Here is a 16,569-nt window from a genome sequence, read left to right as displayed (position 1 = left end):
ATATATATACGTGTATAATTTTGTAATTATATAAAATAATGATTTTATTTTCTAATGAACTCAACATGTTCCTTAGAATTTGATCTGTGGGAATTCACTGAGGCCTGGGCTTAAGGTGCTTTGTTCTGTAGACTAATTTGCATTTGTTTCTGCCCAGCAACTAAGGATACTACTGTACCATTAACATTTTAAAGGAAATTGTCAGTATGGAGGTTTTAGACCATTTGTTTTTTTGTTGTTTGGATGAATGTTATGCCCTTGTCCATGGAGATGTTCTTAGATGTTTCTGTGCAGTGAAACCTCTTGAAGTTAGTTGTCAGTTTTTAATTTTTGCCAAGAGCACTTTCTCATAAGTTTGATTCACTCCATAAACCTTGGCAGCAGAATCTTTTAAGCCCTCAGTTTTTTTCTTTTGAATGTTAGAGCTGATGGTTTCCAGTGGGCCTTGTCAGAACCATCCCAGGGCATTAAGCTCAGCAGTAAGACATTATCCTTGATCCTGCATAGAGAAGAGTATGTGAATAGAGCTCCCCATATTTTTATGTGTGCATTATCGTCTTTCATTCAACTATCCTTTGTTGATATTTATCATAAATGTATGTGGTCAGACGTACATCAAATTCTATAGCTCTTACTGGTGTACTTTGTTTTAATGAACGAATTTGTAGATCTAGAAGTGTCCCCAACTGTAAAGAAGAATCTGTTTAGAATATTATGTGTATCTTTAATTTGATGTTCTAGAACCTGAGAATAAAATTAAAGTTACTATTTTCATCTAAATGATTCTTTGGGATTCTCTACTATCTGCAAGACTCCTTAAGTAATTTTGACTGATTTTTAACCAATGCCAAATTGGAGTTGGTGTGGTTAATGGTTGAGTAGTGAGGGACATAACATTTATTAGTGCTTTGATTATGCCCTTGATTTAGGGGAAAAAGTTTGTGATGCTCTTACTATTTTCTTTCTAGATATGATACACCAACTTCTAAGAAGAAAGTTCGAATTAAAGACCGCAATAAACTTTCTACAGAGGAGCGCCGGAAGTTGTTTGAGCAAGAGGTGGCTCAGCGGGAGGCTCAGAAACAACAGCAGCAGATGCAGAACCTGGGAATGACATCTCCACTGCCCTATGACTCTCTGGGCTACAATGCCCCTCATCACCCCTTTGCTGGCTACCCACCAGGTTATCCTATGCAGGCCTATGTGGATCCCAGCAACCCTAATGCTGGAAAGGTGCTCCTCCCCACACCTAGCATGGACCCCGTGTGTTCTCCTGCTCCTTATGATCATTCTCAGCCCTTGGTGGGACATTCTACAGAACCCCTTGCTGCCCCTCCACCTGTACCAGTGGTGCCACATGTGGCAGCCCCTGTGGAAGTTTCCAGTTCACAGTATGTGGCCCAAAGTGATGGTGTGGTACACCAAGACTCCAGCGTCACCGTCTTGCCAGTGCCAGCCCCAGGCCCAGTTCAGGGACAGAATTATGGTGTTTGGGATTCAAATCAACAGTCTGTCAGTGTCCCCCAGCAGTATTCTCCTGCACAGTCTCAAGCAACCATATATTATCAAGGACAGACTTGTCCAGCTGTCTATGGTGTGACATCACCCTATTCACAGACAACTCCACCAATTGTGCAGGTAATTAATTTTGGAACCTCTCTTGTCTTACAGTCTGTTTATAGGATATTAAATCTGATGTGAAGGGGAAACCTGCCATTGCTCACTTTTATATATTGATGAATTGTGTATATATTAGTTACTTATTGTTGTGTGACAAGTTACTCCGAAACTTAGCAGCTTGAGACAACTAGTAATTATTATTTCTTAGTTTTTGTAGGGCAGGAATTCAGAAGCAGCTTGACTGGCTGGGTGGTTCAGGCTCAGAGTCTTTCATTAAATTACATACAGCCTGGCTGTTAACCAAGGTTGTAGTCATCGAAGGTTAGGAAGAGGAAGGAAGGTTGACTTTCTTTTTTTTTTTTTTTTTTTTTTTGATTTTTTTTTTTTTAACGTTTATTTATTTTTGAGACAGAGAGAGACAGAGAATGAACGGGGGAGGGGCAGAGAGAGAGGGAGACACAGAATCGGAAGCAGGCTCCAGGCTCTGAGCCATCAGCCCAGAGCCCGACGCGGGGCTCGAACTCACGGACCGCGAGATCGTGACCTGAGCTGAAGTCGGACGCTTAACCGACTGAGCCACCCAGGCGCCCCTGGAAGATTGACTTTCAAGCTCACTCACGTGGTTGTTAACTGGCCTCGGTTTCTTACCATCACATGGACCTCTTAATAGGGCTGCTTACCACATTCCAGCTGACTTCCCGCAAAGTCAGGTAGTCAGGGAGAGACTTATGGGTTACTCCTCTCCTTTTTGCTTATAGACAGTGAATAATATACAGTTTATTGTTTTATATGCTCACAAACGGAAAACCCTCTGGTCATGGTAATTGAGTCAGGAGATGGCTTGCCCTTTTCTTAGACCCAGCTTGTGTATTATTTTATATCCCCTACATTTTATTGTCATGAAGTTTGCCAGAGTGAACCTAAGGATATTTACTATGGTAGTAAATATAATGTTAAATTTAAAAGCTGATTATACTGAATTTGTATTTCAAGGTGTATTTTTATGTTTTTTAATCAAGCTTCTTTTCTATAGAACCCAGCAATACATTTTAAGCTTAAACAAAAAATATATATAAAGCATCATCTTCACCACATTCTGATGTCCCTCACATCACTCCATATCGCTCCTTAAAGGTGAATTATCGTGGATGAGAGAGATTGTCAGGGATGCTTCCTGCACACATTACCTAGTACTGATCAGTTACTTCTGTTAGTATTTTTGTGATGAAGCTGCATAAAAATTTAGTTTGTAAGGCCATGGCAAAGTATCCAGCTTGAATTCCTAAAATCTTAAGTGTACTAACTACATTCATTTTGTATGGTCTCCTGAACCACATGCTTATATCTATATTTCATGTATTTGTAATTTTGAAGAAGACTTGAAACTTTTTCCCATGGGTTTCTACTTAACATGATTCTTAACCATTTTTCCAAATTACTTTGTGTGTGTGTGTGTGTGTGTGTGTGTGTGTGTGTGTGTGTGTGTGTTTTAAGTATCTTAAACAAATTTCTTAGGTTCTAACTTCTGCTGTCTTGCCACATTCTTTCTTGGACCAAGCCATTTATTTTGAGTTTTTTCCCTGAGAATGTGTATCAGATATAAGAAACATGGTCTACTTCTCTCCCATTTCTATTCCTGAAGTATGTTCTTAACCTAGGTTTCAGAGCCTAAGCAATAGCAGTGGAAGATATTTATTGAAGACTCTCCAGGAGAGATTTCACTGGTCATTTGGCCATTCTTATAAAAAGTAATCTATTTTTTCTATCCCATGGAGCAAAAGATTTTCTGTAAGTTTTAGTCATAGCCTTAAGACTGAAGCATCACAATTTTGCTTGCTTACAGTTTTCCATTTTGTTCCTACCAAGGAGTCATTTGTTGGCTCCCTAATCTATTTTGTGTGTATTAGGTGGCAGATGAATGGACTCAGATAGTCCAGATTGTCCTTTACTTCTCTGTGAGATTAGTTATCAGAGATGATGTTGGGCTTTAGGTTATGAGAAATGTAGAGCATTTTGTTATTGTTTATGTGTTTTGAGTCCCTGTCCATCATTTAATGTGTCTTGGGGATAGGTGCTTAGCTTATATTCTTCAGTTAAAGTTTTTTTTTTTTTTAATGTTCATTTTTGAGAGAGAGCGTGAGCGAGGGAGGGGCAGAGAGAGAGGGGGACAGAAGATCCGAGGTGGGCCCTGCACTGACAGCAGAGAGCCCAATGTGGGGCTCAAACTCACGAACCATGAGATCATGACCTGAGCTGAAGTCAGATGCTTGATTGACTGAGCCACCCAGGTGCCACTTCAGTTTTAGTTTTCTTATCTATGAAATGAGCAGAATGCCTCAGCATGGTTGAGGTTTGCATGAGATAATGGATATTAATAATGACAGAATTAAAGCACCATTTACCTTGAAGGTTTAATTATAGTTACCTTAATGATGTGGACAGAGTATTGACATTTGTGGAGTGTGAAATGCTCCTAGTCAAAGTCATCTATCCGATATCTGGTCTAACCATCTAACCTCCAGTAAAAGGAGACCTTGAGGTCTGTGGTGTTCAAGTGTAGTATTGACCATACCATCATGGGCTACTAAGAATTTGCAAGATATGATAACTTTGACAGTGAAGTAGTATGTGATGTGGTGTGATATAAATTTGTGTGTGTGTGTATGTGTACACATATGCAGTATCTTTCACATTTGGAGCAGATATGTTATCAGAAGGTGACTTTCATTTTTTGCCACAATTGCTTATCAAATGTAAAAACTCAACTTCAACTAAGGCCACCTGATTTGTAGTGGTTTTGTGACATTACTAAGTGACCTATTCTTACAAAGTTATACTAAATCACATCTCAAAAAATTGAGTCCTAAGACTATAATTTTCACATTATAAAGTGAAGTGACTCAGATATAAAGTAATAGTGATTTTTTTTTTTCCCCTCTAGAAGTAGGAGCAGAATAATTATGTTTTCTATAACATTTTGGACCTCCTTAGATTTCTCTTATAATTCCCATTAGAAGTCCCATTTTAAAGCTATTTCTAGACTGTATTTATGTTTGAGAAATTAGCTTTCATGTAATTTCAGGTCTCTTGAAGGGGAGAGCCAATCTCCTACAGATTTCCCCCCAGCAAAAGAGAGACTTGATAGGCATATGCTATTTAGATACATCTCACAAGTATGTTCATCTTCCATACTAACTTCAGTGGGATTGCAAACCAGTTTCCCCTTTTTATTACTGTTGTTAGTTTTGGCATTGCCATGTGATTATCAGCTGGTTTGGATAGATAATTTAATAGAACCCTGAAGAATGTTCATTTATTTTCTTTCTTTCTTTCTTTCTTTCTTTCTTTCTTTCTTTCTTTCTTCTTTCTTTTTTCTTTTTTTTCTTTTTTTTTTTTTTTAAGCTTATTTATTTTGAGAGGTGGAGGCCAGGGGCAGAGAGAGAGAGGAAGAGGGAGAATCCCAAGCAGGCTCCGTGTTTGACAGCACAGAGCCAGCATGGGGGTTGATCCCACGAACCGTGAGATCATGACCTGAGCCAAAATCAAGAGTCAGATCCTCAACTGACTGAGTCACCCAGGTGCCCCGTTTTCTTTCTTTTTGACAGTCTGTGTTTTAAACACTGTACCTCTAAATGATTACTGCTATCTTGGGTGACTTTGTTTTTAGTCCAGCAAGGCTGATGTTGTTCAGATATTTTTGGCATTTCCTTTGGAAGTTATTTCCAGTATGTGTCACATTCCTTCCTGATGATAAATTATTATCCTTTAAATATATCTTTGCATGTTAGAAACAGGTGAAATTTGTCTGGAAATTTCTCATCTGGTAAATTACCTCATCTGGTAAATAGAGGGAGTGCTCAAGCTGGATAATGCCATTTCAGGTCAGAAGTTACCTCACAGCCAGCATTTGGAGCCAGAGTCTTCATTTCAAGGAGACTATAGCTTTAAAACTCCAGTCATCAAATCCTTTAGATGAGCCTTACTTATTAGCTCTGATCTTGTCCAATTCTCCATGCACAAAGTTTAACTGAGAGTCAAAAGAATTTTTAGCCTCCAAAATATTAGCATTTTTCTGTTGTAGATTTGGGTGCTTAGTCTCCTGATCACTATGGAGATAACATGTTTATCAGTTTACTGTCTTCTTCAGCCTCCCAGAAACTGTTTTTACTCAATTAGATATACCAGCACATTTATATTAACTCCCTACATGCACAATAACTTGCCTGTTGTATCCACTCTTCAGGATGCTTCCTTCGGGCATCAGGGCCGTTGCAGATTCACTTTCCAGATCATACACTAGATCATAGACTAGACCCCAGTTAGATATATTTTGTTTTATAGCTTATTTTTAGCAAAGTTGAAATTGAACGTTATAAGAATTATTTATACTTCACCTCTGAGATTATACTTTTAAATTTCTTTTTTTTTCAATTTTTAAATGTTTATTTTTGAAAGAGACAGAGAATGGACGGAGGAGGGGCAGAGAGATAGGGAGACACGGTATCCGAAGCAGGCTGCAGGCTCCCAGCTGTCAGCACAGAGCCTGACGTCACGAACCATGAGATCATGACCTAAGCCAAAGTTGGACTCTCAACTGACTGAGGCACCTAGGCGCCCCGTTTTTAAATTTCTTAAACACTATTTTACCATCTTTTTTGCTAATATCTCTTTTTGTACTGACCTCTTAATTCAGTGTTGTCTGGGTGTAGATGCATCAGTGTTAAAAAAAGCCTTTTGGGTTCAACCACATTTCAGTCTTTGAAACTGGAATCAGGTGGGGAAGTAAGATTTGTTTCTACAAAATCTTTGATGTTGCACAGATTTCCCATCTTATATCCAAATACCTAGAGATGAAAGCATTTCTATTTTGTGATACTATTCTGATAATAATTCTGCTTTGACCATTGAGTGTGGGTTTTTGTTCTGTGTAGATTAAGCTGTTCCAGAATAATGAATCAAGTACTCTTGACTTTTGTACTATGTAGGGGTTAGGAGTGCCAAACCTCCCTCCTCAGTCAAAAATCTGTATATGACTTTTAACTCCCCCAAAACTTCACTACTGTTACCTTACCAATAACATAAGCAGTTGATGAACCGATATTTTGTATGCTACATGTTTTATATTCTGTATTCTTAAAGTCAGCTAGAGAAAAAGAACATTAAGAAAATCATAGGAAAATACATTTACAGTACTATACTGTAGAAAATCTGTTATAAGTGGCCCTGTGTAGTTCAAATCCACATGTTCAAGGGTCAGCTGGGTTGTATTCTTCCTCTTTTTCTCTGTGCCCTCTCGGTACTTATCCAGAAATCTCCTTGGTAGCTCCATTGGCCTAATCGGACTCTTTGGGTCTTTACTGGTATCATTTGGAATGATTGTATTTTATATTTTGAGTACTTACCAGTTAATACTTCTGAAATTATTTTATGTGGTGGAATCTCAGTCCCTAGGATCAAAATCTGTCCTCAAGTACAGGCTACATCTATCTCTGTTCACCTCCTTGGTAGTCATCACCTCTTGAGACAACAGGGTTGTGTTTCAGGGCTTGTTGTCACCTCTTCTTTAAGAGTGTTTCTAGTGCTGAGAACTAATTCCAGAGTAGGTTTAAGTCCTAGCCGTGGTCCTTAATTTCTTATGTGACTCCAGGTGGGGGAGATCCTCACCTCTGATGGTGGTCAGGACTAAATGAGATTATATACGTGAAAGGGCTTTCTAAGTGTCACGAGGCACTGTATAAATCAGCGTGTGGTAAGAATTTTATCTAGAATGAATTCTGCTGTCTTTCTCAGAGGGAGTTGTAATTAGATCATTGTCTTACTTCCTCTGCTATGAATCACTCACTCTCTCTGACCTTTTCCAGTCAGAACAACCTGTTAGTTTTTAGGAGTTGGTAGTAAAAAGGCTTTCTGAAAAGAGCCCTGTGGAGCTGTCTTGGATATACTAGGTGCGGCACTTCAGTTGTTATTACTGTGGTCTCCCTGGAGGCTAAAGAGTTGGACAGCTCTTAGAAGCCTCCCCACCTCCCCCCAGCCTTTTCTGTTTTTTTGTTTTTTGTGTTTTAATGGTAAAACCAAAGTAAGTAAATGACTAGGGAATTACTAAAAAAAGAAACTTCTGTGTTTGAAATAAAGGATTGTTTTACACATTTGTATCGAAATACTCTTTACTAAAAGTTAAAATTCATGGATTCCAGTAAGAGAATGCCAACTGAGAAGACAGTTACTGCTTTATTAGAGCCAGAAGGGTATAAATCATGAATTTCTTCATTTTATCTTTAGAGTTATGCCCAACCAAGTCTTCAGTACATCCAAGGACAGCAGATTTTCACAGCCCATCCGCAAGGCGTGGTCGTACAGCCAGCTGCAGCCGTGACTGCGATAGTCACACCAGGGCAGCCTCAGCCCTTACAGCCGGTAAGAAACCCTTCAGGTGATAAAATACTCCTTAGCTGTGTACCTTATCTTTAGAAGGTCTACTTTTGGTTTAGGTTTTTATTTTTGTTTCTTTCACTTGGTTTTTTTTTTTTCTTTAACTTTGGTCCCCAGTTTCACTCAAGGGCTTGTGTCTCTGAGGAAGCATTACTCAATCATTAAAATAAAAGTTCTCTAGATTTTACCCCTGTGTTGATTGATACATATTTTGCTCCCGATATCCTTTTTATTTATAATTTAAACCGACTTTGTATTTTTATACTTTGCTATGAATTTCTAAAGTAACAATTTTATAGAGTAGCTATTTGTATTTTATGGAGTACTGGAATATGATACTATATCAGACCCGTGGACTAGGAGTACAGAAGTGAACTACTTCACTGTACATGCTGTACAATATGTAGTAAGAGAAACGTTTGGTATTCTGTAACATATGGAGAAGGATGTGGTGAAATCTTGATGAAGTGGGAAATGGCTGGCATTGGAAGCCGTTGAAAAGCTGAACAGAATAACTTGATCACATTAGCACTTTGGAGTTGCGACAGCTCCAGAGAAGGTTCCTGCAGCAGTCCGGTGAGTGATGGCGGCTTTAGACAGGTAGTACAGTTAGTGGGGATGGAGTATAAAGACTACATGTGAAACAGTTGGGAGATGAGACAGTGTGCTCTTACAGCAGGCATTTGAGGGCTTGCTAGGAGTTGGGCCCTAGGAATTTTGAATACAAACCTAAGACTCCATTCCTATCCTTAGAAGCTGACATTCCAATAAGAGAGTTGAGGATCACAATGAATAATACTAAAAGTAGAGATTAGTGTCACATAAGGAGCAGATAGTTTGAGGAGGGAAAGAATCATTCCCAAGTGTGGGAAGGATTAGTAATACGTTCTGAATGATTCGAAGTATTCTTAGGTGACACAGAAGCTTAGGACAAAGAGGTCACTTTATAGGCTGGAAGGAGGACTACAGGTAGAACTGAAGTAGGACACCAAAAAAAGCAGCTACATGAAGTAGGATTAGTGGTATGCATAAAACAGTGATGCTCAAAGACCTGTGTTTGCTTAAAAGTGGTCCCATTTTATCTGAGCCTGGGATCTCCGGTTCCTCTTTGACTGCTCAAGCAGAGGTAAAGCTGGAAAAAGTATTCTATATTAATTGGCTTACACAGAATGAGAATTCAGGGCATATATTCTTATAGTAATTTATTATTAGTCTGCTAGATCTATTATAACAAGATACCACAAACCAAGAGGTTTAAACAACAGAAATTGAGTTTCTCACTGCTCTAGAGTCTGGAAGTCTATACCATCAAGGTGTTGGTGAGGTTTGGTCCTAACGCTTCTCCTTGCCTTGCACATGGCTGCCGTCTCCCTATATATTTACGTTCCCTAATGTGTCTTTTCCTCTTATGAGGAAACTACCCTTTTGACCTCATTTAATCTTCATTGCCTCTTTAAAGGCCCTATCTCCAAATATAGTCACGTTGGGAGTTAGAGCTCCAACATAGGAATTTGGGGGATACAGTTCAGTGCCTAGACAGGGATTGTGAGGTTTTCATGTTTTTCAAAATGTGATGTTAAATTTTTATAAATATGCAGTTTAAAACGTACAGAAAAATAGATAAGGGTTAAGTGGTAACATTCTGTCATACTGCTTTTCAGCTTTTTTTCTTTAAAAAAGATACATCTAAAGCTAATTCAGCTAATCAGGATCCAGAAGTTGGTATATGCCATTTAGCACTGTTTTGTTTTGTTTTGAATTTTTTACATGTTTGTTTATTTTTGTTTTTATTTTTTTTAATGTTTTTATTTATTTTTGAGGCAGAGAGACAGAGCATGAGCGGGGGGGGGGGGGGGCGGACAGAGAGAGAAGGAGACACAGAATCTGAAGCAGGCTCCAGGCTCTGAGCTGTCAGCACAGAGCCCGACGTGGGGCTCAAACTCACATACCGCAAGATCATGACCTGAGCTGAAGTCGGATGCTTAACTGACTGAGCCACCCAGGCGCCCCTGTTTATTTTTGAAAGATACAGACCTTGAGCAGGGAGGGGCAAAGAGAGAGGGGGAGACACAGAATCCAAAGCAGACTCCAGGCTCTGAGCTGTTAGCACAGAGCCCGACATGGGGCTCGAATTCACAAACCGCAAGATCATGACCTGAGCTGAAGTTGGACACTTAACTGAGCCACCCAGGCGCTCCTAGCATTTTCTATTTTATTCTTTTTTTTAAGGTTGAAAGATACTGCTCTGGATAGTGAGCTGCTGAATATTTTTAAATGTGATATGTTGGATGGTGAACTTGGAGCCAACTGTCAATTTTCTGATAGATCCCTAAAGCTGTTTATATACTCTGATCATTTCCCAGATTGAACCTTTTTTTATCTTTTTTTTAAAAGATAGAGATAGAGGTATGTTTTTACATATTGCTTAAGTAGGCTACTTTGTCCTTTTTGAGATGTCACTGATGAAGAGTCTGTGTGTGTATTTCTTTTTAGCCTGAAATGGTAGTGACAAATAATCTTCTGGATCTGCCACCCCCCTCTCCTCCCAAACCAAAAACCATTGTCTTACCTCCCAACTGGAAGACAGCCCGAGATCCAGAAGGGAAGATTTATTACTACCACGTGATCACAAGGTAAGAAAGGCTGTGTGGGCATCCCCAAATCAGTTTCAGTTGGTCAAAGAAGCTGCCATCATAAGGGGAGATTTATGATTATTGGCTTGATGTCATTGGCTGGTGTTCACTGTGCTTGAGGGCTGCTAGATTTCCAGAATCACGTCTTAAATGTTATGTTATGCCTTTTTAGATAGATAAATTTTGATATATTTTTAATCTACAAGACTCTTTTGCAGAAAATTAAAGAGTTTGTAAAAAAAAAATAAATAAAAAGATAATGACTTGATCTAACGTTGTGGGTATCGAGGGTCCTGGGCAAACCTTTTCTGTAAAAGGTCAAATAATGTTTTAGGCTTTGCCAGCCAAACACAATTACTTAGTTCTGCCATTGTTGTGCAAACAGCCATAGACCATACATAGTGAATGGTCATGTCTGCCCAATAAAACTTCATTTACAAAAATAGGCAATAGGTCAGTTTTGGTCCGTGAGCCATAGTTTGGTGACCCTTGCTGTTTATAGAAAGCTCAATTTATCTTTTTCTTAGAAGTTTAAAAAATACACATGTCTTTTAGACAAAAGATAGCTTTATGTGAATATATGTAATTTCTGTGTGTGTGTGTGTGTGTGTGTGTGTGTGTGTGTGTACACTCATTGGTATATAATCTTATGTGAGTTGTTGGGATACGTCTTTTATAATCTTTCTACCAATCTGTATAGAACGTTATCAGTTAATATAGAACTACACTGTTTTTAGTGCATGCTTATACTTTGAGAGATCAGCAAACTATGCCCATAGGCCACTGGTATTTGCAAATGAAGTTTTGGGGGGAACACAGCCACTCCCATTTATTTAGGAGTTGTTTATGGCTGCTTTCACAATATAGTGGCAGAGTAGAATAGTTGTGGCAGAGACCATGTGACCCACAAAGTCAAAAATATTTACTCTGTGATCATTTATAGAAAAAAAGTTTGCCAACTCCTGTTCTTTTGTATGGCTATATAAAATTTTATTTAACCCACCCTAATTGATGGATTTTCACGATTTTATATATAACTCTAACCCTGGACATCCTCGTAGATACTAATCTTACCTTCTTTGGGTAGATTTCTAGAGGTAGAATTGTCGGTTAAAAAGATAGACATTTCAAATTGATAACTATTGTCAGCTTACCATGAAAAAAAACTGTACCATTGTAGACTCCCACAAAAAGTGTACAATAGCGCCTTTTTCTTCACGTAATTTCTTTTAATCTTGTAAGTGTAATTGGTGAGACATCTTATTTTCATTTCCAGTTCTCTTATTGTTGAACCATCTTTATTGTTGGCCGTTTACATCTTTTGTGATTTGCTTGTTTGGGGCATGTACCCATTTTCTGTCATTATTATTAGATCCCTTTATCAAGCTTATTGCAAATGTTTTTGTTTGTAATGTCTTACAAGTTTAAAAAATTTCAGGGGCGCCTGGGTGGCGCAGTCGGTTAAGCGTCCGACTTCAGCCAGGTCACGATCTCGCGGTCCGTGAGTTCGAGCCCCGCGTCAGGCTCTGGGCTGATGGCTCGGAGCCTGGAGCCTGTTTCCGATTCTGTGTCTCCCTCTCTCTCTGCCCCTCCCCCGTTCATGCTCTGTCTCTCTCTGTCCCAAAAATAAATAAAAAACGTTGAAAAAAAAAAAAAAATTAAAAAAAAAAAAATTTCATACAAATATTTTCTTTTATGATTTTTCAAGTGCCTCTAACGTTGCTGACAAAAGTTTGGTGTGGTAGGAGAGCACAAGACTGCAAAGGCAGGGTTGACCCACCAGATACGTTGCTAGTTCTCTGAGGCTTTTGACATTTTGAGGGATTCTCCTTATAGCATTCCCTGTGACAGCTGACTTCAGACTCCTGAATTGAATTTCCTTACTTCCAGTTGTTACCTCACAGATCTAGCTGTAAAAAAAAAAACAAAAAAAACACAAAAAAACTACAATGCTTTCTTATTTGCAAAACAACTATAGCATGCAATGAATGAGTTAACACGGTAGACCCCTTCTTCTTGCAGTCAGTTGAGAATATTTGGGACCAAGGGCATAAGTTTTTGACTTGAAGTCTTTTCCATGCTATGAGTCATTGAAGCAAAGGGGCACAACCACAGACAAGAAGGCTCCCAAAGCAAGGAACCATTTTCTCATGTGACCAAGGATTGTGAGGAGTGTGTTGTGATTTATTTTATTTGCTCCAAGTACATGCTGGGTACAGTTGCTGTTTATCTCTTCACCTGCAGAGGGGAGGTATAGGCAAGCACTGACTCCATGTACTTTTTAGGTTTTGCTGAATCCTATTTTCAGAACATTAAGAGCCAAGTGAGAAACAGACAGGATGTTTTGGTTTTACTACTCTTCGACAAGGCAAACATCGCCACCTCACTGGCTAGAGAAATACAGTGGGCTAAACAATGTATGTCTGTGGGATAGAATCACTGCTGCTGGGAAGATAGCAAAAGAATGTTTCTATCTTATGAAGCAGACTTCCTCTATGTCTCATTACAAATGTTGTATTTTATGTGTATATGAACAGAGATGCCTGTGCCAGAGTTCTCTGTTTTCTGGCCACGATAGCATGGCTGTTCTTACCTTCTTCTAGGCAGACTCAGTGGGATCCTCCTACTTGGGAAAGCCCAGGAGATGATGCCAGCCTTGAGCATGAAGCTGAAATGGACCTGGGGACCCCAACGTATGATGAAAACCCCATGAAGGTGAGTCTGGCTTACACATGTTTCCGGATCATCTGGGAGTCTGTATCCTGTCATCTTGCTGGGCCAATAGCCATGTGGTCTTGTGATTCTGTTTTCCTTATTGTTCTGGAGAATTAACACATGTAGTAAATGCTTGAGAGGCCTAGGACATCCAAACAATACAGCAGTATGGTATATAAAGCAAAAAATACAAGCCCTTAATTTCTTTCCAGCTGCTCTCCTATCATCCTTTTCTGGAGATAAATACTGTTAACTAGTACAGGAGTTCTCAAACCTGGAGTAATTTTGCTCCCTCGAGAACATTTGATAATATTTAGAGACATTTTTGGTTGTTAAAACTGAAGGAATGCTACAGACAAGGGAAGTCACCAAACATCTTACAGTGCACAGGACAGTCCCCCACAACAAAGAACTGGCCCAAAATGTTAATAATGCCAAGGTTGTGAAACTTTACTTTGGTGTGTGTTCTTCCAGACCCTTCTGGGAAATGTACACACACAAGTGTTTTTCTTTCTTTTCATTTTATTTGTTTGTTTGTGTGTTTGTTTTTAAAAGTTTATTTATTTTGAGAGAGAGTGAGTGCATGAGGAGGGGAGGGGCAGAGAGAGCGAGAGAGAGGATCCCAAGCAGGCTCCGCGTGTCAGCGCAGACATCCATCGGGCATGGGCTCATTCCCACACGCCGTGAGAACATGACCTAAGTGGAAATTTAAAGAGTCAGACGCTTGGGGCGCCTGGGTGGCTCAGTTGGTTGGGCATCTGACTTCGGCTCAGGTCATGATCTCACAGTTGGTGGGTTTAAGCCCTGCGTCGGGCTCTGTGCTGACAGCTCAGAGCCTGGAGCCTGCTTCAAATTCTGTGTCTCTTCCTCTGTCTGCCCCTCCCATGCTCATGCTCTGTCTTGCTCTGTCTCTCAATAGTAAAATAAACATTAAAATATTTTTTAAAAAAAAGAGGCGCTTAGCTGACTGGTTAAGCCCAGGTGCTCCTTACTTTTCATTTTAAACACACAAATAGAATCATAGTATTTATACTCTATTGTAACTTCCTTTAGTATTTCTTAGCAATCTGGGGTACCTGGCTGGGTCAATTGGAGCATGCAACTCTCGATCTTGGGGTTGTGAGTTCGAGCCCCGTGTTAAGTGTAGAGATTACTCAAAAATAAAACCTTAAAAAATATGTCTGTCTTAGCTCTTTCCTTGTAGATCTGCTGCATCCTTTTTTGATGCACTGTGTCTCATTTTAAATGTTTTAGCTCATTGACTGAAATCTTACATAGATGGTGTGTTTCAATGTCCTGCCATTTTGGGATTCATAGTTCTGGGAAAAAGTTAACTGTTTACAACCTCACCAAAGGAGTATCCTCCACCACCTCCCCCCAACACACACACTTTTTTTTTTTTTTTTTTTTTTTGAAGATTTGGGACCTATATTTTACTATGGAAATATTATTTTAGAAACAAGGCAAAAAAGAGCTTATCCCTGATCTCTCCCTCTGACAAAACAGTAATTAGGATTAGAGGTCAAGTAAATGAAATACACAGTGACTGAATTATAACCATTTTTATCCCTGTCCGCTTATAATAAGACCCACTATCTCCTGGAATAAGGTGTCTTCAGTGAAATCAAAGACCATATTTCTGTGTCCTAAGATCTGAATAGTATTCAAAAATTTTTTTTAATGAGAAGAGGCACTTAACTAGTTAAGTCAGTGGAGAGGTAGGAGAGGGAAGAGGGCAGAAAGGAAGGAGGTTGGAGTGAAAGAATCAAAGTGGAAACAATGTACTTTCTGTCCTTTTATTCACTTGGGGGAAGCATTTTCCTTCCTTCAGCATATATTTGCCATTCTCCAAAAAACCAAGCATTTCAGTTAAGTCCACGTGGAGCCTGCTAAATTTCGACTGAATCACTGGAGTCACTTAACCACATCACTGTAACTGTGGTATTGTCACATTTTCTTGAATCATTTAGGAATATGCCCAGGATTGTTAGGCAACTGCCATTTAAAGTATCCAGAAGCTAACACACCACAAACAAAAAACCACAACAGCTCCCTCTTTGCAGACGTCTGTAGCTCTGTTAGTTATATCCTTTGAAAGATAAACAAAGTTTGAGAAGAGATCCCTGGTGTAGGAATACAGCTGAGCTCTGAGACCAAGTTTATAAAGCATGTCAAGAGACCTTACTTTTTGCACCTTAGCCATTAATTATGATTCAGTGTTTTGGTCTAGTGTAGAATACTGTTTGGTTGACTGTAGGAGAAGTATAATTGCAAAAGCTCACTGTATACATACCACTCGGGGAGTCTGTTTATCAGATTGTATCTGATAACATGGAGAGAAAGTGAGTAACATGTTCTAGGCAAGGCTGTGGGTTCTCAACTCCTGCCCTGGATTATTTATAGTAAATATGTACACTGAATCCCAGAAAAGCTTCAAGACCCTAAATTAACATGATATTCACAACGATAACCGTGGAAAAATATGTGGATGTATAATTAGGTTTTAGTGGAAAACTGTTCTACTTATAATCTGTCTGAACATACTGGAGTGTGGGTTCAAGTTAGGATTAGAATTAATACTTTTTTGTTGCTATTAATAGAAGGCAAAATAACAGACTTTTAGTTTGATCAGATTTGAAAGTTGGGAGAGAATACTCAGTCCACAGGTGGGGTGTATAGGGATGCGTATCATATATCCCTTTCGTGAATTGTAAATATGAAGCTCTTACTGCATGCTTACATCGTGAAAGCCTGTATGAAATTTGAAGGGCCAGACCTCAGCCAGGAAATCGGTTGGAGTATGATAGATATAACTTGACTATGATTAAGGAACTTTCTATGGCAGCAGAGAAGTGTTTTCTCACGGGGTCTCTACTTAGGAGTTTAAACCAACTAAAAATTACGATTTTTGTTTTCATTGTGTAGCGAGATAATAGAGATGACTCCCAAGGTGAAATTCTACTTGGGAATGACTAAGATGGTGGGATTTCCACTGTCTAATGGAAGAGTGTTCCTTGGTGCTCTTCTAAAATGTCAGTGATAAGAGAGGGAAAAATAGTTGCTGTTTTCAAATAACTGTACCACACTACTCATTAGCACTATTAAAAGAGATTGCTTGACTTTAACGCCACTAATAAGAGATCAGAAAGAACTCTATGTGTTTTTAATATAT

At 39.1% G+C, this 16,569-nt stretch overlaps 1 protein-coding gene across 2 annotated transcripts in view; it reads left to right on the top strand.

The window, feature by feature from the left end:
• Window positions 1-16,569, top strand: part of SETD2 (SET domain containing 2, histone lysine methyltransferase) — a 125,007-nt gene that overhangs the window by 92,496 nt on the left and 15,942 nt on the right. For both annotated transcript variants that reach the window (XM_060630869.3, XM_081793504.1), the window contains exons 15-18: window positions 969-1,638; window positions 7,900-8,034; window positions 10,543-10,682; window positions 13,286-13,397. In XM_060630869.3, coding sequence (XP_060486852.3) covers window positions 969-1,638; window positions 7,900-8,034; window positions 10,543-10,682; window positions 13,286-13,397 — 1,057 coding nt within the window. The remainder of the gene's footprint in view (window positions 1-968; window positions 1,639-7,899; window positions 8,035-10,542; window positions 10,683-13,285; window positions 13,398-16,569) is intronic.

This window comes from Panthera onca, chromosome A2, assembly GCF_046562875.1.
Source record: "Panthera onca isolate mPanOnc1 chromosome A2, mPanOnc1 haplotype 2, whole genome shotgun sequence".
NCBI lineage: Eukaryota > Metazoa > Chordata > Mammalia > Carnivora > Felidae > Panthera > Panthera onca.
This window is presented reverse-complemented; position numbering and strand designations above follow the sequence as displayed.